The following is a 20812-nucleotide window of genomic DNA, read 5'->3' on the forward strand; positions in this document are numbered from 1 at the left end:
AGCCTGTGGGAGGAGAAGGAGACATTAGCTGGAAAGCTAATGTGAGCCGCAGGTCACAGTTTGAGGCTCTTTAATATGTGGTGTAGTGACTGTTGTCTGGCTGTCACTTTCAACCAATAGTAGAAGGGTAACATTATTTCTTTATACAAAAAAAAATTGAAAAAAAACAAGGAATTGTGATGATAATAGGCTATATGTGATGTTGTCATGAAACAAACAAACAAAAAAAAAAAAAAAAAAAAAAAAATATATATATATATATATATAAATATATATATATATATATATATATATATATATATATATATATATATATATATATATATATATATATATATATATATATATATATATATATATATATATATATATATATATATAAATGTATATATATATATACATTTATCACTTTTTGGTGCTGATTTTTTGAAAGGGAGCATAGGATATATAATTTAGGAAGATCTGTATGCCATTGCAGAATTTCATTTGGACTTTATATAAAAAGTGGTCATATAAAATGGAGTGATAACCAAAATGGCAGTTTTGGTAAAGATTTTCATGAAACAAAACAAATACTGCAAATCTATCACAGTGTGTCTTTTTGAAAAGATCCCCTTCCTGCCCTTGTCTGAAAGGTGATATCGAGCTCGAGCCAAAAAGGCTGTTCAGCTGCTGCAGTGCACTTCTCAACTCAATGACTCTCCAGATGGCAGGTATCTTTAGTGCTCAGCTCCCTTGTCCTCAGCTGCGACAGCTCTGCTGCGCTCCATCGGGCTGCAGCGGGCCCGCCCTCCCAGGGTACTTTTAATGGACTTTAATTTGAAACACATGATCAGAACAATATAGACAGTGCACTTGCTAGCACAATGGATATAATAGGGCTCCTTTTCATGCATATGGGCACAGCAATTCACAGCATAATTATTGCTAAGTGGAAAAAAAAAAGATTGCCTGAAGGCCCAGGTTGATGAGAGCTATTTTCTACATGTCAGCCTATACGGTACATGACAGGCTAAAATTAAAAGCTGTGTGGGAATCTTCAATGAACTCCAGCAACCAACGTTATATAGTAGATATTAGGGGCTGTTTTTCTTTTTCCAAGCACGTGCTGTTACAGTGCTTGGTCAGCTGAACAGAAGAGAGAACTGAAGTACATGTCTCACTGTCATCTGAGACTACAAGTAGTACCTGTGTGACTACCAGGCAGGTGTGCTGCCTGCTATCATTTGTTATGTAACTATAAGGCAACAAGATAGCATAACAAGGATTCACTGGGGGTACCCAGAAGAGACAAAGCCAGAGGGAATCCATTTGTTAGACTTGACTGGGCACACATTAGTGTTTGACACTGATAATCATACAGGATAATATTTTAATTTGTTGAGTGTGCACTAACAGCAAGTGGTTGAAAACCACACTTTATTTGTGTATGCTTTCTGCTTTGTGAAATGAATGTATTTCAAGGCAAAGTAAATACATGTAGAAAAATAAATCTAGAGATTTGCTCTTGGTTCAGAAAGAAGCACCTTTAGTACAGGCTGTGATAATAAGAACTGTTGATCTTTGAGTAGACACACAATGTTCCTAAGATGAAAAATATGGCTCTGAGTATTCCCTGCATGTAATGTGATAAAAGGGCATGATCAAATATGGACAATTTGTGATTAGCTGTAGAAATAATTGGATTAGGCACCTTGATGACCTATTTTACATAAATGTACAGTGTCAGCTTAATAGCATGACACTATGAGGTCAATAGCTATGCTGTAATCATAATTATCCCACTGATGTGCTGTGATTTTATATTAAAGCTTTCAACTTTCAAAGCTTCTTGAATTTATGATTAGAGTAAACTGTGGTCGCTATTTATATCTGTATATGATACATCACATCTGTCATTATTATGAAAGTTTAGATTATGAAAATCCAGGTTTATATGGAGCTTGAAAGTTCATTCTTCACCTAGAAAATAGTTTTACAAAATAATTTAATCTTTATGTCCATTCACAAGCTTTTTTTCAGAGCTTTCAACAAACATCTCATGATTTTAATAAGCAGGATTGCTCAGTTGTCATGAAGATTACAATTTCCACCCAACTATTATCACTTGACTTAAGTTCTATGATGACAACTTAGCCAATTCCATGACAAGAGAGAAAACTCCATCCATTGATGAAGACACAGTTGAAAGCTCTGGAAAAAGCAAAGTAAGTGCACCTTTATTTAGATAATTGCACCAAACAAGTCTAAATTGCCTTTCAATGGCTAAAACAGCCAACAGTTGTCTAAACTCACTTGATCCCTCACTGGCTTCCCACTAGCAAAAACGGCTAATTGCGTTTGTTGGAAAATCAAACCCAGGGTCCTTGCACTGGGGGGCAAAAATGTTACTTTCTAATCCTTAATATGGCTTCTAATGCTCATGTGTGTCTGTTGAGAAAAAGAAGGTATGCCAATCTGAAAAGACAGATGAACTAACATCTTAAAAGTACCATTTTCTTTAGACTGACAGATATACAGTAGCAAGTAATGAGAAGGTTATACTCTGGACTCCTATGGACTCTCACTCAGAACAATCCTGACGGTTAATTTGCATAGCCCTTTCCTATACCTCCCTCAATAGGATCATCCCCATTGCTGTGTACTTTGCACGCTCCATAAATTGTAGGGTATAAAACCAGTCCTCCCCTTCCCTCCCATACGGATAATGCCAAGGCGATGCCAACAGAAGCGGTTTGATTTAGAGCACTGTACATAGATGCATCAAGAATTTATAGGAGACTTAATTAGGAGTTATAAAAGTGACTTATAGTAATTGTGTGGGACACAGGGGCCTATAATGTGGCAGTTATCATTTCCATAACTCCCAAGTCTTGATTCTTTTCTCAGAACTTTTATGTGTTGGTGGAGCTATTTGTGCTTTGATGTTAATGCACAAAGCTTTTCTGGGTGGCAGAGTGTTGCCTCTGCAATACTGCAGAAAGAACTGTGCAAATGAAAAAAGGCAAAAACATATGCCTTACTTTGTGTTACTGCAGTGTGTCATAGCAAAGGTGTTTTTCAGGTTTACACACATTATCCCAACATCAGGGCAAAAGCCATGATGAAATTGGACCCATATCTTGAAGCAAAGAAAGAAAATTTCTCTCAGTGAGAGGAGGTTCTCTTGAGTGTATGATACACCTTCTTTTTCTTGCTTTATATTTTGTTTTTTGGTCACAAAGGGTCAATCAAAGGGTCCAGTTTAGTGTTATCATTCTGCAAACTGTAAAGGAGGGTCAACACAACACAACACTGCAAGGGAGTCAATGCAAATGTTCCATGTTCAGGATGCTAACATGGGTAGGAGTGGACAGTCAAAATTGTCATTGCAAATACTCATGGGCTAAAATGTCATCTTTGGGCCTGCTTAGCGTTTTTTTCTGGAATTAGCACAGCAAGATGATGTCTCCATTCTGAGCTTGGCTTGGCTGTTTTCCAACCGGGGAACATCCGTCAATGAGCACAACACTATACCTTTTTGAAACACAGATGTGTGAAGTGGGTATGGAACCAGGCTATAGATTACCCAAATCACAAAAAAGCACATTTTCCTCCTTACCTCTAATTCGATGTAGCCATGCATATAGGTTTGGTGTTATTCTCCCAGGTTTTGAGATACAAGTCTCTGAGATTTCTTCCTCAATCCCAACACAATATGAACAGTTTTCATTACTTTCCAATGAGGTCCCACTGAAAGCTGATGGTAGTGAGGTCTTTTGATTATTCACAATATCAGGAGCATTATTTCTGGAAAGAAATGTTGTTTTTAAATGTTTTAAATAGAATGTTTCGATGCTGTGAGCACCACATTTGAAATCCCAATCACCTCCATTGTATTAATATTAATAAAGCCTAGACACCACTAGAGGTAACATAAGACAGAAAACCTTTAATTACAAGAAATACACTAATCATTTTTAATACTAATCTGGTCTGTAAACAATAACACTATCACTGACATTCAGCATCTGGTTGTACCTGTTGCTATGGGAAACAACATAAACAATGGGAGACACATGGGCACAAGCCCCACATTTTTTATCCACTTTTAGTTCCCACTGCCTCCAGTAAAATCCATAATGTCTTATTGTCATTGCAAAATGGAGCAGACAGACTTTCAATGGAGAGCATTGTTGCAGGCCGTAGTGATCGGTATGTCTGCAAGTTCAGGCGGGAGTAGCATGGTGCATCTGGTAATGGTCGTAAATCCTGTGGGAATGAACGGTTGTGGAGTTGAAAAAAACAGTCCTGCACAGGCCACCTGTCACTAGTTGCAGAAGTCCAACACATTTTATCATGTGCTGTGAGAAAAATGGGTTGTCTCTGTCTGCAGGCTTTTTATAGCTCACAGTGAGAGTTAAGCAAATACATGATTATGATCTCTGTCTGTAACTGAGGATCAGTAGATTTAGTAGATGGTACTGCAGCTTCACTGCTAACAAGTAGCTTCTGCTCGTTTGTATCAGAAAACGAGCAGCAGGGTCAGTTTTCTTTTGTGCATGTGGGAGCAGGTTGGCCTTGCCTGGAACATTGAAAACCCACGTTGTTGTGTTCACAGGGGACATGTCTTTGCACCATCATCACTAAGACTCCTTTTTTTAATTGATTTCAAGGGAAGACAGCCGCTGTAGCACAGTCATTCATCATTTATTCTGATTCATATTTCATCTTGAGCAAAAGTGCACTTACACCAGGCTTTAAATAGTTGGATAGCAACAGCAAATGGAATAATGTGAATTTCCCCAAAGCATTCCCTGCACACCTCCAAGAGAGGGAAAAAAAAGTCATGAAAAGGCTTCATGAAATTCATTTTTCAATGGTTGATATGTAAGCTCTCCTGTGAGAGAACAGAGTTTGAATCAATTCATCTCTCATTTAGGTTCCGCCTGTGTTTGTTTTACCTCACCTCCCCGTGTAGATTTGTTTCCTGTAAAGCACAAGTCAAGCCTACAAGAGGAAAAACACATGTAGACCAATACATAAACCTTAAGATTTATTCCCCATATGTAAACAGTGAAATCCAATACCTCCGTGTAATTCCTAAGCTAAGAGTACTGAAACAAAACCTGCTTATTATGCCTATATGCCTGCAGTGAACTTTAAATTGTTTAATGGCTAAATGTGATAAAACTGGTGCTGCCTGGAATTAATTTCTTGTGAGATATGGCCCTCCAAGGCCTTAACTCTGATCTATACCACAGAGTGAGACATTCTTTTTGGCTTTGACACCTTATGTGTAAACAGTGTTTGAGTGCCTTTCACTGTATCTCCATTAACATGAATTACTCCTGAGATAAAGAAGCTTAGTCACACTGTGAAACGGCCTCTTCGACCCCTGGGTGTTTTTGTTTTTATACAGGAGCTTTGGCAGCATATTTTGCATGTATGCCTAAAAAAGGCATACATAAGAAATAATCACACTGTAGTATGGCATATGCAACTACCATTATTCTTCTGAGAACTGTTGCAATCATTGTTAATTTGACACCTAATTTTGATCAAATTTTAGTCTTAGACTTTTGACAAAAATATACAATAGTTTAAGTCACATTTTAGTCATTTGATTTTTGTTGGTTTCAGTTTTCAGGTGATCCAATCACAAGTGTACAGCCCTAAGTACGGGTTTGAACACACCCAAGACGCACTGAGAACACATTGACAACTAATCACTCAGGCCACATTCGGAGGAGGTCTGGGCTGCATGTGGCCACACTCTTCTAGCAGTGTGCATGCGAATGTGTCCTGGGCCACATTAAAGGACCACCTACTCAACTAACGTCCTCTATTTCCAGCACACTAGGCACTACATTGCTGCCTCCCACTCCATGTATCTTCTGTCCAAAGCTGTGTTCTACTTGTTTGATAACAGGATAAAAAAGCATTATTTTGCTTTTCCGTTTTTCATGTGAATTAAAAAAAAACAAATCCACTTCCTGTTTTTTTCCCCATTTTTCCCCTAACTCGTTTTCCTCTTCAAATCTGCAGTTGGAATAGAAATTAAATCAAAACCAGAAAACAACTCGTTTCCTCTGTCCTGTCAGGTTGATAACTACATCTTTTAATTTTGCTGCGCTGTTCAACATAATGAGCTCAAGATTTCTCAGGAGGATGGCTGCTTTAAACAATTTCAGTGTATGAACCTTGACTATGTGTGTAACTGCTGACCTTTTGTAGGTGTAGAAGAACGCAGAACATTCACGTTAGATCCTGACCGATCCTGTTGGTATGTCGAGAGATTTAAATAATCAATGAAGTTACGCCGCCGTGCCTCATGTGGAAATGTGCACAGCTTCTCTCAATGGGAAGCTGTGGAGAGATCGAAGTATATAACCCTATATTTATTACATATATATATATATATATATATATATATATATCTTCAGTGCTTGAGCAAATCAATCAAATCAATAGGACGGGCATTTGATCTTCGTGAGAGGGCACACAATGCGTTGTGCATTTGTTTATCCTGCAATCAAACAAGCTGAACACAGCTTTGGATTAAAATAGTCTTTGAAGCTGAAATGATGTAGCTTACATATTTATTTGCATATATAGCGGGGAAGTGAGATCTGATCACAAGTGGTCACTCAAGACGCAGGTGTTAACAGGGCCTTCATGGTTCTCGTGTAGTCTCTTCTTGTCTAATAATGTGGTATTGTTAATTTAGTCCATAAATATGTTACTTTTTCCTTCCAAGAACCCGTAACATTAGCTAACATTGCTGCTTCTTAGTGCAATGGTTAATTGCAGCCAAATCAACAGATATTGTGGGGAGGTGGAAAATATACAGTTTTACTATATGATTCTGCAGATGCATTGAATGAGACTTTGCATTAAAGCAGTCATCAGATTAATCAATTCATTCATCTTTTACATTATTGTTATGTTTTTATTAGTTTATGAAAATTATAATACCTTTCTATATAGTTTTCAAAGTTGACTTATTATTAAGTTTTCTTGCTTTGGTTGTGGATAAAGTTTTGCCAACAATATTTAATTTGTTACTTTGAGCAATAGCATATGGAGCCAGTAAGTTAATACTGGTCCCCTTGTTACCCCACAAAGACATTATTTGTAGACCTCTAAATCTACAGCACCTTCAGCTTAATACCCACCTGCAACCTAATGAGGTCAGAGCAACCAAATGTTTTCTAAATCCACCATCACCATGAATAGATGACTTAACATGCTCTCTGCAATTCCTCAATCACCCTTTGAGTTTCAGTCCTTCTTCGGCTGTCACCGACTCCACTGGTGGCATGGCAGCTGGCTGGCTGTGCTTTTGATTTATCGAAGTGAGTGGGAAACTATGAAGCTTACTTTGTGACAGCTCAGAAGCTTTAAAATTTAAGATGTCATTGAACTGATGAATGGAGAGAGGAGAGGCTGAGCCTGCCTGCTGGCATCATATGTCACTGTCCAAAGTGATGAGGGACCCTGCCTGTTTGTTATACCGACCCAAAGGCTCCAGTGGGGCACCTTTCTTTCCTAAAGTTGGAAGAATCAGAAATCAACATTTCTACAGAATAGATGCCTATGGTTATGGTATATTAGACTCTGCTCAACTTCATAAAGGTTTAGACAAATGTTTGCTCCCAGCTAACACTGGATCCATTCCCACCACCATGCAGGGGACACTAAGATGAATGCTTTGGTCTCCTGCCATTGCTTGTCATTGTCAAGCACTTCAAACAGTCACGTGGCCTCCAAGTGCTGATTATATGATGGAATGATTATAAGATAGTGTTTGACATCCATGCCGTATGTGATATCCAAACAATCACGCCATCTTCAAATTAGAAGCAGATTAATACTGCAATCAGCGTTTGTCTGGCACTGTTGCTGTACATGTTTTAGAACACTGGTATTATAGTTTGTTTATGGAAAACACACCTGCTGGCATAACTAGATAGATTTGCCCTTGCAAAGCTGACAAATAAATTTGCAGTGGGTGACAAATTTGTATCCTTTTACCAGAGTAAGTGTCAGATTTGCTGTGATAAAAGGCAACAAGTAGGAACATTAACGTAGAGCTCAACTGGGGCCACGGACTCACCACACGGGAAGGAAATAACAATGCACAGACGCAGCAAGATGTAAAGAGCTGTTTCTACAACATCAATCAATACAGCGTTGGGAAATACACGGGTTATTAATTGTTTGCCCGAGCACCAGAAAATGTAATTAGTACATTGAAATTGGGCCACTGGCTTCATGCTGTACACCTACATGTCAACTTAGCTATATATCATTCCTCGCATTCATGTTAGCTCATTCTGCAGGTTTTGATTGGTTGCTGCGGCTCTGTGTCCAACATTTGTTTTTAATACGACAACAGTCTAAAACCTAATGAATCAAACTGATTTTTTTTGCTGATCAAGCTTAAAGTGACCACATTCATTTCATATCTATTTCAGGTGCATGCTATTAATCCTGTAACGTGCTTTCTCTAAACCTATAGCTCTCATTTGTAAGGGGAGAGGGGATAGAGATGCTTATATCTGTGACAATATGTTAGCTCCAATAGGCAGTTGGTAATGATGATAGCAGTTCAGTGCTATGTCAGCCTATCTCCCGATAATGCTTTATAGCCCCAGACTAACCTTCTGCCTGGAATTATCAGGCCATGTCTCAAGCTCGCTTGTCACCGTTACAACTTTTAAATCAGCCAGTCTAATTAGAAGCCGGACCAATGTAGAAATATGCATTTATCTTGCTAACAAGACTTTCTCCTCTTATCTCTGCAGCTGTACAGCTCGATGGACTTTGGAAGAAAATGGCAGCTCATCCACGAACACGTCACGCCAAACAGATTCTACTGGTGAGTCATTTCTCCTTCTGTTCCATTCCTCTTCACCAAAGTTTTGAAATGCAGAAACCGTTGCTTGTGTTCTGCGTGACTGAACAAGTGATATTGATATTGACGACTTGGAACAAGGTGGTTGCTGCTAAAATTCTGCGCATTTTCTACCCTTGATACAATCACGCAGAGATTTATCCCCTCCTTCAGAACACACTTTGCATGCAGAATCTGAGGGCATGTGGCATTCCACTTCATTTCTCATACACGCCCTGCTCATATCAGACATATTGCACATAAATGTTAAATTGTTATTTTTACATCAGCAGTAGAAGGAGGGGGGAGGTTTTCTACAGATGCACACATGCAGATACAGAAGCATACATACAGTACAAGGAGCTATGACTAATAATGGATCCGGGACGTCCCTGTCGCTTCTCATCCAGTCACGTCTGCTGCTCACTCCCCCTGCAGTGTACCTACTATGTCTAAAAGTGCACACTCATCACAAACGTAGGCCCAGATCTATTCCAGCTCATTGCTCCTCTCTCTCTCTCTCTCTGAGATGACTGGGGTGTGCCTAGGATTGCCGTTGGCTATATCCACGGTAACTTGTATAAATCTGGAGTTGCTTCCATGCCACTGTAGCATAATCCTAAATAATGTGCACAATCCATCGCCGGCTTGCCCTTCACTGCCAAAGCCCCTTCAAGGACATCTAAACACTGGATGGCCCTGTAGCTATGGCAAGGCAGGCCTCCAGTTGGCTGCATTTAGACAATGGCTTCATCAGCCTCCAAGGGATATGAAATATCACCACAATGGGAAAGCTGCATCCATCCAGTCTAATCCACAAGCAGTGAAATGAACAAGAAAGCAAGATTTTACTGAGATACTTACAGTCGCAGAGTGTGATGACCCTGTACCACCCAACCAATGATGGGGAAACTATATTTGTATTTCTTTGTATTGTTGAATTTTGCTGGAGGGGACCTATCGTAGAGTTGTTGGGATGGCATAATGTGGCATTTAAACTAGGGTGGAAACTTTCCTGTATTCTTCTATTTTTTACCAAGTTAAAGAACTGGAAATAACAGGAACACAATGCCTCTGCTAGAGCCTTCTCCCTTATTTTTGCAGTTCCCTCATCCATCCCTTTCGTTGCACAGACAACTCTTTGGTCTTCTTTTCTTCTTTTTTTCTTTTACATCCCTTTCTATTCCTTGTCATTATGCTTATGTATTCTTCTAAGGTCTGTCATTCTTTCGCAGGTCTGTCTCAGGCCTAGACAAGGAGCCAGATCTGGTCCACATGGAGGCTCACACACCAGATGGAAGTGAGTCTCTCTTGCACACATATACACATCAAAGAGAAGTAATGAATAGATCTCTATAGGAATGAATTCCTCCCAGAATATAGAAAGCGTCCCCAGGGAAACAGTGCTGGCTCGCCCCACCAATAAACCCAGTGCATGATTCTTGATTAATATGGCCTTTCTTCTCTTCCCTTTCACTTTCTGAATGTCAGCTCCATAACTCTGAATGGCAATACTACCAAGGCCTTCCATACATGACAAAGGTGGAACTGTTTATGCCAGCTTGTGATGTCGGAGTTGCGTCTCTCTGAGATATAAGCATTGTTTTTTTTTTCTCATGTAACGGTTGTATGATTGACAGGTGGAGATGCTTGTTTGTGATATCTACACATGATAAGAAAAAATCACAATAAAAAAGAGAGGCAATTAGTCAGGGAAAATGTCAGACTACATGGATGGGTGGAATATAACCCTACACACTTCAAGCAAGGCACATAAATATCTTTTAGAGCATTACTTTAATTATGTGTACAACTGAGAAAAAACTGTTACCATACACAGACCTAAATGTATCACTTGTAACAGATAAGGTATTGCTACAGCTCTATATATTAACATAAGAAGCATACTAACATCGGTAGTTACAAACCTCTCACATTTCCTGTATGTCTTCCAATGTAACAGGTGTGCAGTATGTCACATGCAGAGCTCAGATGTGCACAGAAGCTAACAGGAACTACCCATTCCCTGGATACATCGACATCAGCTCTTTGGTGGTTCAAGATGACTACATATTCATACAAGTAGGTCTTTAAACAGTGAGGCCCACTTGCAACCTGGGACATGATAATAATAGTGATAATATATTCGATTTTAAGGAACTTTCACATAAACAAACATCCAACATGATGGATAATGCTAGACATTATCAATCCTGACGTAATGCGTGTTATACAGTATACTGAGGAGTCACTATGACCAACTTAGCTATTTTGTATGAAATGTGAATTTTAATTGGTGTTACAATGACCTATTATGTTGCATATTAATTTTCTAAGCTTCATTAGCTACTTTTGATTGCTTTCTGGCAGAAAGATTAAACAAACTCACAAAAAATAACCTACGATCCAGCTTTATTTAGTTTTGGCTAACCTGTTAGCAAACAGGGGCCTACTTGCAGATCCAGCAGATACAGAACAACAAGAGCATCCTTTTGAAATAATTTTTTTGGTCACCTTCTGCTATCCAGTCACTTTCTATCTTGGGTTTGTTCTGCTAGCTCCTCAGAAAAATATGTTCAGACTTTAGCTTGCTAGCGTAGACTAGCCATATATTTCCGTTGGCTCACTGCTGTTTTGTGTTGGGCAGGTAGATTATCGTGTATGGGACTTGATGAATGGTGAGATTTAACAATACAGGCTTAATGTCTTGGCCAGAAAATCTAAATAATGACCTAATAGCTGCTCACAACTGAGTTGGGCATTGAGTGAGTTTGGCTCTATGCAAGACCCGATCACCTGATCCGGTCACACAGAATCCTTTGACTGAATATTCATATAAAATTAGTTCAGTTCACGTGTAATTTTAGGTCCTCTTGGGGTCGTTGCTTCTGTAGTATCTTAATATTTCCAATTCTGCTGTCATCATGGAGATCTGTTTTCTATGCAGAGGCTCCACACAATCCCTCTTACATAATGTTGCTTAGCACAGAAAAAAATAAAAAATGATTGTACTTAAACCTCAACTGAAAATTTGTGCTTTGTTTTCAGTGCCAGACTATTTTTAATATTCATCCTAGCCACTGCCCAGTGTGTCATATCAATCATGATTTGTGCCACAGAAAAATCTGAAATGGTACATAATGTGAATTCCAAATAACACAGATAAAATTTATGGCTTGCATTTTAATTTCCTCTACAGTGTGAATATTATTTACTTTGACACTGTGTAAATGAGGTTTCATACATTGAAAAGTACAACATAGTTAGTCCACAACAACACCAATTTTATTCAAATTTACCTCAAAAACGGTTGTGATGCTTGATGTCTGTTTAAGGTGATTTCAGCACCTGCATTTAGGGGAAAAAAGTATCTGGTTACGTTTTGTGAGTACATCTTCACCTCTTAAAAGTTTATCTTGTTGCAAAGGCCAGTATGCATCTACTGGCACCTCTTTTTGCAATCATCTGATAAAATTCACTATTTTCAGAACAAAAGTGCTTCTAAACTTATATAGTACTCTTGCCCTAGAGAGTAGATGACCTCTGTCCTCTAAAAACCTTCCCTGACACTACAACTGACGTTTATAAAATCCTCCACATCCTGATCCCCTCACCTCTCCAACAACATAGCAAACATCACACATTCTAACATCAGCCTGTGCAAACCGTGTAACCCTGGATAATCCTACTGCACTAAATGTACTTTTATCTTTGAGTTATTAAAAGTATATTTTAAGAAGATAATAAGTGATACTATTAAAAATTCAGAAATTATTTGTATTATTTTAAGTTGTAGTGTTAATATTGCTTCCTGCTGTTTGATCCCACTAAAATTCAGTAGAGAAAAGTAATTTTTCAGAAACCTACTTACCTGAGTTACCTACAGGGACCAGAACCCTCACTGACTTGGCAGCACATTAGACAAAGAAATAGAGTTGTTCTCCAAAGATCCTTCAATCCTGTTTGACCTCTCTGAAGTCTTTCAAGTAAACTCACAAGTACTCAACCTAAACCTCCCCTTCAATTCAAGCACCTCCACATTTTAACACGTATGCGTCACAGACGAAAGACCCTGAAAGGGATGGGAAAAAAATCAATCATACCAATTCCTCTTAAAGTTCAAACCGCCTCTGGTTACCTGGCCATCGATCTCCTGCTCCTTCACTCGATTGCATGTGGGACTGTTCTGCAGTGCTCACTGCTAGCCCGCTATATTTCCTCTCACAGCTTGTTTTCTCTCTTCTGAGCCATTCAGAGCACTGACAAGATCAGTAAAAGAATTGGCCCTGTCATACCACATTAATACTGCGTAATATCACTTCTCTTCAACCGAGAGCCACAAGTTTGATTTGATGGTTTTCCTCTAATGAATTTCATGTTGTTATTGATAGGACGGGAAAGCAAGTAGGTTATGAAGCTGCAGTCTCACTTTGCTCAGTGTGTCTCTATGTGTGTGTCTGTGTACAAAGTGCAGCTTCCGTGGCCTCAAGGCTAATGACAATTCTCCAACACCGAGCAGCCCTGTTTTCTTGCTGCATAAGCTAACAACTAACAGCTTGGAGTGTTTGCAAAGGGTCTAGACCATTAAGGACAACTTTTTTTTTTTTTTCCTGGACAGCAGATGAGGCTTGGCTAGGTAACTTAAAGATTTCTCTTGACAAAGAATAATGAGAGTATTGATTGTCCTACGAGATATTTACCAAAGTCCACTTTGAAACCACCAAGTGCATTAACACCGAGAGAGGGCATCCTCTGAATGCAAGCCAGGAGATCACTATAAATGGCCAAAAAAGAAAAAAACAAAACAAAACAAAAGCCCCTGGATACCCTGTGTATCCAGCAGCACCTTGAAAGCCACCAGGACAAGAAAAATGAGAGATTGATGTGCTTCCACAACTTTAATTGATTGGAGGAAATATGATCTGGTTTCAGTGATGAGGTACACCTGAGGCCTTCATACAAGGTGTTCTCTGCATTTGTTCACCTGCAGAGCTCCATCACAGCAGTGCTAAAAAATCAAAGAGAGGAATAATGTTGCTAAATTTAAGCTAGAATTAAACCAAAGTTCAGTGTATGCAACTAAGTGAGATTTATGTGTTGTAGGTTCCTACATCAGGACGAGCCACTTATTACGTATCCTACAAGAGAGACTCATTCATCCAAATCAAACTGCCTAAATATTCCCTGCCGAAGGTAAGATGCAGCAAAATTAACCGGACAAGTATTTTTACTTTTTACTTTCTATGACTCATAGAAATCTGTTTTAATTTCAGAATGTGATATAGTGAATTAGGTATTTCCATATTCCTGAAAAACCTTTGAATTTGATACTGTCACAATGGTGAAATTTATGTAGATACATTAAGCCACAGGCATGTCAAAAGTTTGTTTTCAATTAAAAATTGGCTTACTGCCCTACAGGTAAGTCATACTCTTACCTCTAGTACTACATTGAGAGTGAACACCTGAGTGTGCTATACCTTACAATATGTCATCAACCATTTATATTCACACCACAGCATTGATCTCATGACCAGTCCCACAGGGTCAGCATGTTCTAATCCTTCACCTCTCCGCCTCCAGTCATAACTCCTCTTAATCTCTCCGTGCTCCCTGATAGGATTTACACATTGTCAGCACTGATGAGAAGCAGGTATTTGCAGCGGTGCAGGAGTGGAACCAGAACGACACCTATAACCTCTACCTGTCTGACACCAGAGGGATCTACTTCACCTTGGCCATGGAAAATGTCAAGACCACGAGGGGAACCGGGGGGAACCAGATGCTGGACCTGTACGAGGTAGGCACCTGATGAAATTGGTCATCCAACAACTATTAATAGTCTCTGTCTGTATGTCTGTCTGTTCTTCGCTTTTCTTGACAACCGTTCCTCCAATCTACTTAACACTTGGTGGGTGTATTGCTGGGGACCCAAGGAAGTGCAGTGTCGAGTGTGAGTTCACTGTAACTGGTTTAGCGGCCGAGGAAACTCACAGACCAATTGCATGCATTGTAAATCATGTCAAATGATGCTACTTAGCCAATCAAATCTGTGTATTATGATATACATTGCGACTGGAGTCAGTGAGTGAGATACACACACACACACACAGGGGAGAGATGAGACGAGAGTCTACAGTTGGAGAATACACGAGTCAGAGAAGTAATTTCACATGACGTGCTCTAAAAAGAGAAAAACAGACAGCGAAAACAGAGCTTTTAATCAAGAATGGACAGACCCACAGGCAATTCAAAACCAATATGTCTCAAATTAGACCACTGTGAAGCACCACTATGAGACAGCACAAATCTTTCGAGCAAACATATCCACTCAAATCCAAACTGAAGGCACAGAAAATAAATTATCTAAGAGCCCAATATGATCGATCCACTTTATTTTAGGATGCACATTTTTTCAAAAGCTCTCTGTTATATATTTTATTTTAAATACAGCCCTTATTTTACTTGGAATGAGAAAAGAGCATGTGTTTACCATTAGAGTACTTATTATTTATATAAGGTATTTTAAAGGGGTCCACCAATTTTACACATTGAGATCAGGTTCTTGTCATTAGTGGTACACAGCATGTGAAATCAGTTGTATAATGTATTCTGTGTCTCTAAAGGAGCTTTGACTGTTCTGAGAAAATAACCCTGATGATGTCATCAGACTACACATTTTTAACGGAAAGCCTCCTCTACAAACTGTGGGTATGGAGTTTGAAAGATGTTGTGTGTCGGGGTGTGCCCGAATACAAATACATTATTCGGCAAAGCACAACTAGTGGGGTTTTTATGAATATTTGTCTCACACAATTATTTTTAAAATTATTTGTTTTTGGGAAGAAAAAAAAAAACATGTCAAATACCAGCGAGCAGGTCAGTTATAGTCGCTATCTCAGTCTCTCTCCTCTGCTCTGCTGTTACATCTATCAGCAGGTCTCAATGAGGAGAGTCACATCCACCTGCTTCATGACGCATATTTCTTAATTTGGACATCACTTTAATTTTCATCTTTAATTTTCTAAAATTATATAAGCTTAATAAAAACAAAAAAGGGATTTTTAAGCCTCTTTCCACTTTTATTCGAATACAAATACAAATAATTTTGCTGCCTCAACAAATACAGATACAAATACAAATACTGGGCCCTCTGCACATCTTTAGTGGTGTGTACCAGGCACAGAGGGTCTGGTGAAAATGATTTGCATTATAGGAAGTGTAGGATCCAGCATTTTTGACCCATAATAGGGACTAAAGGTCAGGATATCTTTTTTGAACATTGTGTTTTTAGTCTGTCCCTTGAGTCCACCAGCTTTATGGAAGTGCAATATTAAATCACTGGAGGACCACTTTAATGCAACAATGGACAACAACAAAATCTGACATGAAAGTTTTACAAGCAAGGCAATGTAAGAGTGACACAGGCCAATATTTTCAGTTATGATCGGTTTAGGACTAGAGATGTCAACAGTTAACCGTTAATCAGATAACCACCGAGAATATTTTTGACCAGTTACGCATGCTGGTCTATAGGTTAATTTGCATAGGTTTGATACTGAACCCATGGCTTAATGCTATTCACGTTAGATCAATGGGTGCCAAATTTTGGTACGTTGCAGGACTGAGAGTGAGCACAGCCCCGCAGCCCCATAAGTTTTAAATACACATCTTTACTGACCAAAGTGTCTCAGACAGAGGATCTGACAATGACAGGATCACCAACCTGCAAATACACAGAGATGTGACAGATCCATTTTACCACCCTGCATGGCGCATAGCATAGCTGTGCTGTGTGTAGCCCATAGACTCTCTAAAAATAAAGTGTAGCTGCAGTGTCTCCAATTTAACAGTGCTGTGCTGGGCAGATGACAGGTGTGTTTACAGTGCTTGTGTGCTCTGAAAGACTTCATGGTGTGGATATAAAGTCACACAGCTGACAGACTGTTAGCCTAGCATGCTAATCCTACGGTCTGCCATCACTCATTTGGTGGCCCGAATAATTGAGACAGATATGCTGCCAATCAGTGTGGTAGAGGGCGAGTAATTGAAAGAGCTAGTTCAGTACCTCAAGCCCCAGTACATTATGCCATCAAGAGTTACTATGACTAAACACATTGAAAACGCTTTGAGGTGAAGAAGGATGAGCTAAAAGTCAAGCTAACCAGGGCAGACAAGCTAGCTCTGCTGGACAGCTCTCACAAACGAAAACTACATCACAACTTTTTGTAAAATGGGTGTTGGTTGAAAAGCAAAATTAACCAAAATTCAATTCAATCAAATTGTTATTCTAAGCAAAGATGGGCTTTCTCAGCATAAAATCATAGCTAGACTAAAGGTTTCTACAGGGGCGGTGCATGGAACTCTAAAATGCTTTGCAGAAACTGGGTCAGTTGTATCCAAAGCAAGATCAGGCAGACGAAAATTGACCACACCATCAGAAGATCAATACATCAAGCTTAATTCCCTGAGAGATAGAAAAGCAACTTCATCACAGATACAGAATTTGCTAAATAAAGAATGCAAGACTCCAATCAGCAAAAGTACTGTCAAAATAAGACTGTCTTGTAGTGGTCTCAGAGGACAAGTAGCAGTTTCTAAACCACTTCTCAAGAGGGGAAACAAGGCCAAACACTTAGGGTGAGCTAAGAAATGGAAAAAAGTCCTATTTACTGATGAATCCAAGTTTGAGATTTATGGCAGTAACAGAAAGGTGTATTTAAGGAGATGAGATTTATTCATTAATTAATGCATTCAACTTTTTAAAATAAAAACTCTGCCATTTATCTTAATTGCCAGTTAAGTTTCATATTCTATTTCAGTGGAATAAGGACACCAGTCAATGGTTTCAATGGTACACAGTATACAGGAGCAAGAGACTGAGAACAGTGCCTCCTTTTCTATTCATTTAATCGAGTTTTGAACTGACAATCGATTCTGAAGCAGATGGGATACCAAGAATCAGAATGGAATAGAATCGTTAGAAAAACAATCTTTGTCCCAAAGATTAACACCCTTAATGCTGTCATTAAGGCAAAAGGGGGACCAAATAGTAAGATATTCCAAAAATTCATGTAGATTTTCCAAAGATTCAACTTTTCACTCAAATTAATAAGCTGATATTATCATTTGTAATGAAAAAAAACAGTATTACATTCAAAATGAATGCAAAATAGCAGTATCTTGACTAGTAGTCTTAGACTCATAGACCCCAATGTATATAATGCTCACACGGTCTTGCCGTTACTTGTCTTATACAGTATAGATAAGTTTGCATTACAGCCAGTGGTCCTCTATCTCTCTGACAGCAGACATACACAGTGTAAAGAGCATACTTAATGGAGCTCACTGCCATGCACCTCTGGACTTATAATGACCTTGTTAGCTTACTGGCTAGCTACTGTATGTGTTTGCGTTATCATTCATAGCAGGAAAGTAAAATTCCCATCTTCTCCACTCCCTGGTGAACCAAGTTTATCACTCCTACGCTGGCAGGTGTGACTGAGAGAGTGAAGGAAGTGAGATATTGGCCAGCAGCAGTGGCAGCGCTGTGGTAATTAACAATGCCATTACTTCTCCTGCACAGTATGTGGTGTGTGTGTGGGTCTGAGTTTGTGTGTGTGTGTGAGTGTGCAGCTCCTATTACCATGCAGCAGTAGTTTAGGCATTTCACCATGCAGCACTAGATGATAAGGCGTTTTAATTGCATTTGTCATACGGTCACAGCTCCGTTCCTGATCTGAGCCTAAACAAGAGATAGATGATACACTGCTGTCTCTGATAAATCAGACCCATTACACAAGGGAAGATATATGCTATGGAACTCATCCCATTTATTGCTGCTAGGCCTTGACAAACTGCACTTCACAGACCTAATGTTCCACAGAGAGGACACAGCTCCAGTCAGACCAGAGGGGGGACAGCAAAGTATGTGAAAGTTGTTTTGTTCTTCCACTTAGAAGTCAGGTTTCTTCCCTGAGGGCCTCCATTTGCTTTGCATCCTCCTTCCTAAAATCAATTATGCTATTTCCACACAGAAAATTGCACAATTACCTTCTAAATTAGAGGAATTATTTTATTGTCAATCGGATTGCATAAGAGCAATTTCTGTAATCATGAGCTTTTGTTGTGCAAACTAGTTTTTTGTCGACATCATCCGCTAAACTTCCCTTCAGTCTGGAAGGTGGTTTAGCAGATGGCTCTCCGACAATTATCACTCTGATTAGCTTGGGTTCACTGTATCAGAAATCATTTATCTCTCTCTCGCATCGCTATAAACAGCTCTGAATGACTGATTGAAGACATGGAGTGGATTGTTGTAGGTGGAAAGTAATAGATGATCTAGATGATGCTGACACTCATGAGGATGTGGCCCTTCATGTTTGTTTTCCTTCCAACACGCTGTGATTCAACAAATGAGCCATATAATATTCTGTGGAAAGCTAAATTGCTTCACATTAAATAATTGGCTGTTCCCTGCTGTTCAATAAAGACAGTTCATCTTCAATGAAAAGCAGCCTTTTCAGATTGGCGGCCATGTTTTAATCTATGAAAGATTTTCAAATTAACACGTGGCCATAGTCCACTCTGTTCACCAGCTAGTCTCTAGCATTTAGCAGCTAATGAGCCAAGTATTTGCTTCAGGATATGGCAGACTGAAAGAGAGCTAAAAGAAGAGTGAATGTTTGACTTAGATTTGGCATATGTCAGCTCAAAATGAATGTCAACATTGTTCAGTGTCTACTGTATGTGTAAATAGGCAACTGTCTGCTAACAAGTTCACCTTAACAACTTTATAAGGTGATAATATGTAAGCGTTGTGTTTATAGCTTGTTCTGCTGCCACGGAGTGACTGAAAAATAAAGAAATGCAGATTTAAGGACAAAGTAGTGATGAAATGAGTAGCTGAATAATTAATTAGTTCGATTAACAAATTAATACATTTAAAAAAAGAACAATTTTTAAAATCAATTAATTGTTAAAAAATATATCAAACAAAAATGTAAAACATCACAGCTGTGGTTTTGTTTGAGATTGTATTTAGATTGTATATTGAATCTCTTTGAATTTTGGACAAATTGAAGATGTCATTCAGTGTAGGGCTCCAGGAATCCCTTATAACCCACTGGTATTCTTCTGACAGAAAAAAATATGATTTTAAAGAGGAAACAAATGTTCTCAAGCTCTCAATCTCAAGCTCTCAAGTAGATATTTGTTTAATTAATAAAAAGGGTCAATACATTAAAAACACTTGCCAAATCGATATAGTGATACAGTGAATAGTTCGATTCCACACAAAGGTGGAAATGATAATGAAAATAAATATTAGTCCAAGTTATTGTGAAATATAATAAGTGTACAGGACGTTTTGGGTCTGAAATGCAAAAATAGGATCATGCATAGAGATGCCATGAGCAGTAAATGCTGACCAGTCAAATCCACCCCCCCCCCCCCCCCCCCGTGTTATTTAAGAATTCCCTATTGTATTATAGAAGAACTAAGTCAACAGTGTCCTGTGCTGAATACAGTATCAGCAAATAGAAATGTTTGTTCAGAGTCAATTGTAGTAGATTCACAAAAGTTCCAAAGGCAATGTCCACTGCCTCAGAATGGGCTGTGTGAAAAAAGTGTTAAGAGATCAAATATAAGATTTTGCACTGTTCGCCACTTGTACATCGTAGTCAAAGTTATGACTCACATTACTGAGATATGCTTTGCCGAAGGTAAGACATTATTGAAACCAGCAGGATGTTCAATGTCTTTCCTCCAGACATGCTGCAGCACAATCTTCATGCTTTATTCTCTTTTTCGTTTTCACTCACTTGGCATGCAGCAAATAGCAGAACTGCTTGAACTCCTTGCGCATAAAAGCAGCAAACAAGTAAATCCCCCAAAATGTTTGTGTATCCCTTTAATGCTACACTGCTGAGAGTC

The 20812-nt window shown here is 38.9% G+C and overlaps 1 protein-coding gene across 1 annotated transcript in view; it reads left to right on the top strand.

Annotated features, from left to right (window-relative positions):
• The window catches only part of sorcs3 (sortilin related VPS10 domain containing receptor 3), a 120358-nt gene that overhangs the window by 52980 nt on the left and 46566 nt on the right, over positions 1–20812 (top strand). The window contains exons 4-8 of the mRNA XM_044346647.1: positions 8790–8863; positions 10114–10178; positions 10842–10960; positions 13982–14071; positions 14499–14678. Of these exons, the coding sequence (XP_044202582.1) occupies positions 8790–8863; positions 10114–10178; positions 10842–10960; positions 13982–14071; positions 14499–14678 (528 nt within the window). The remainder of the gene's footprint in view (positions 1–8789; positions 8864–10113; positions 10179–10841; positions 10961–13981; positions 14072–14498; positions 14679–20812) is intronic.

Source organism: Thunnus albacares, chromosome 3 (genome assembly GCF_914725855.1).
Source record: "Thunnus albacares chromosome 3, fThuAlb1.1, whole genome shotgun sequence".
Classification (NCBI taxonomy): Eukaryota; Metazoa; Chordata; class Actinopteri; order Scombriformes; family Scombridae; genus Thunnus; species Thunnus albacares.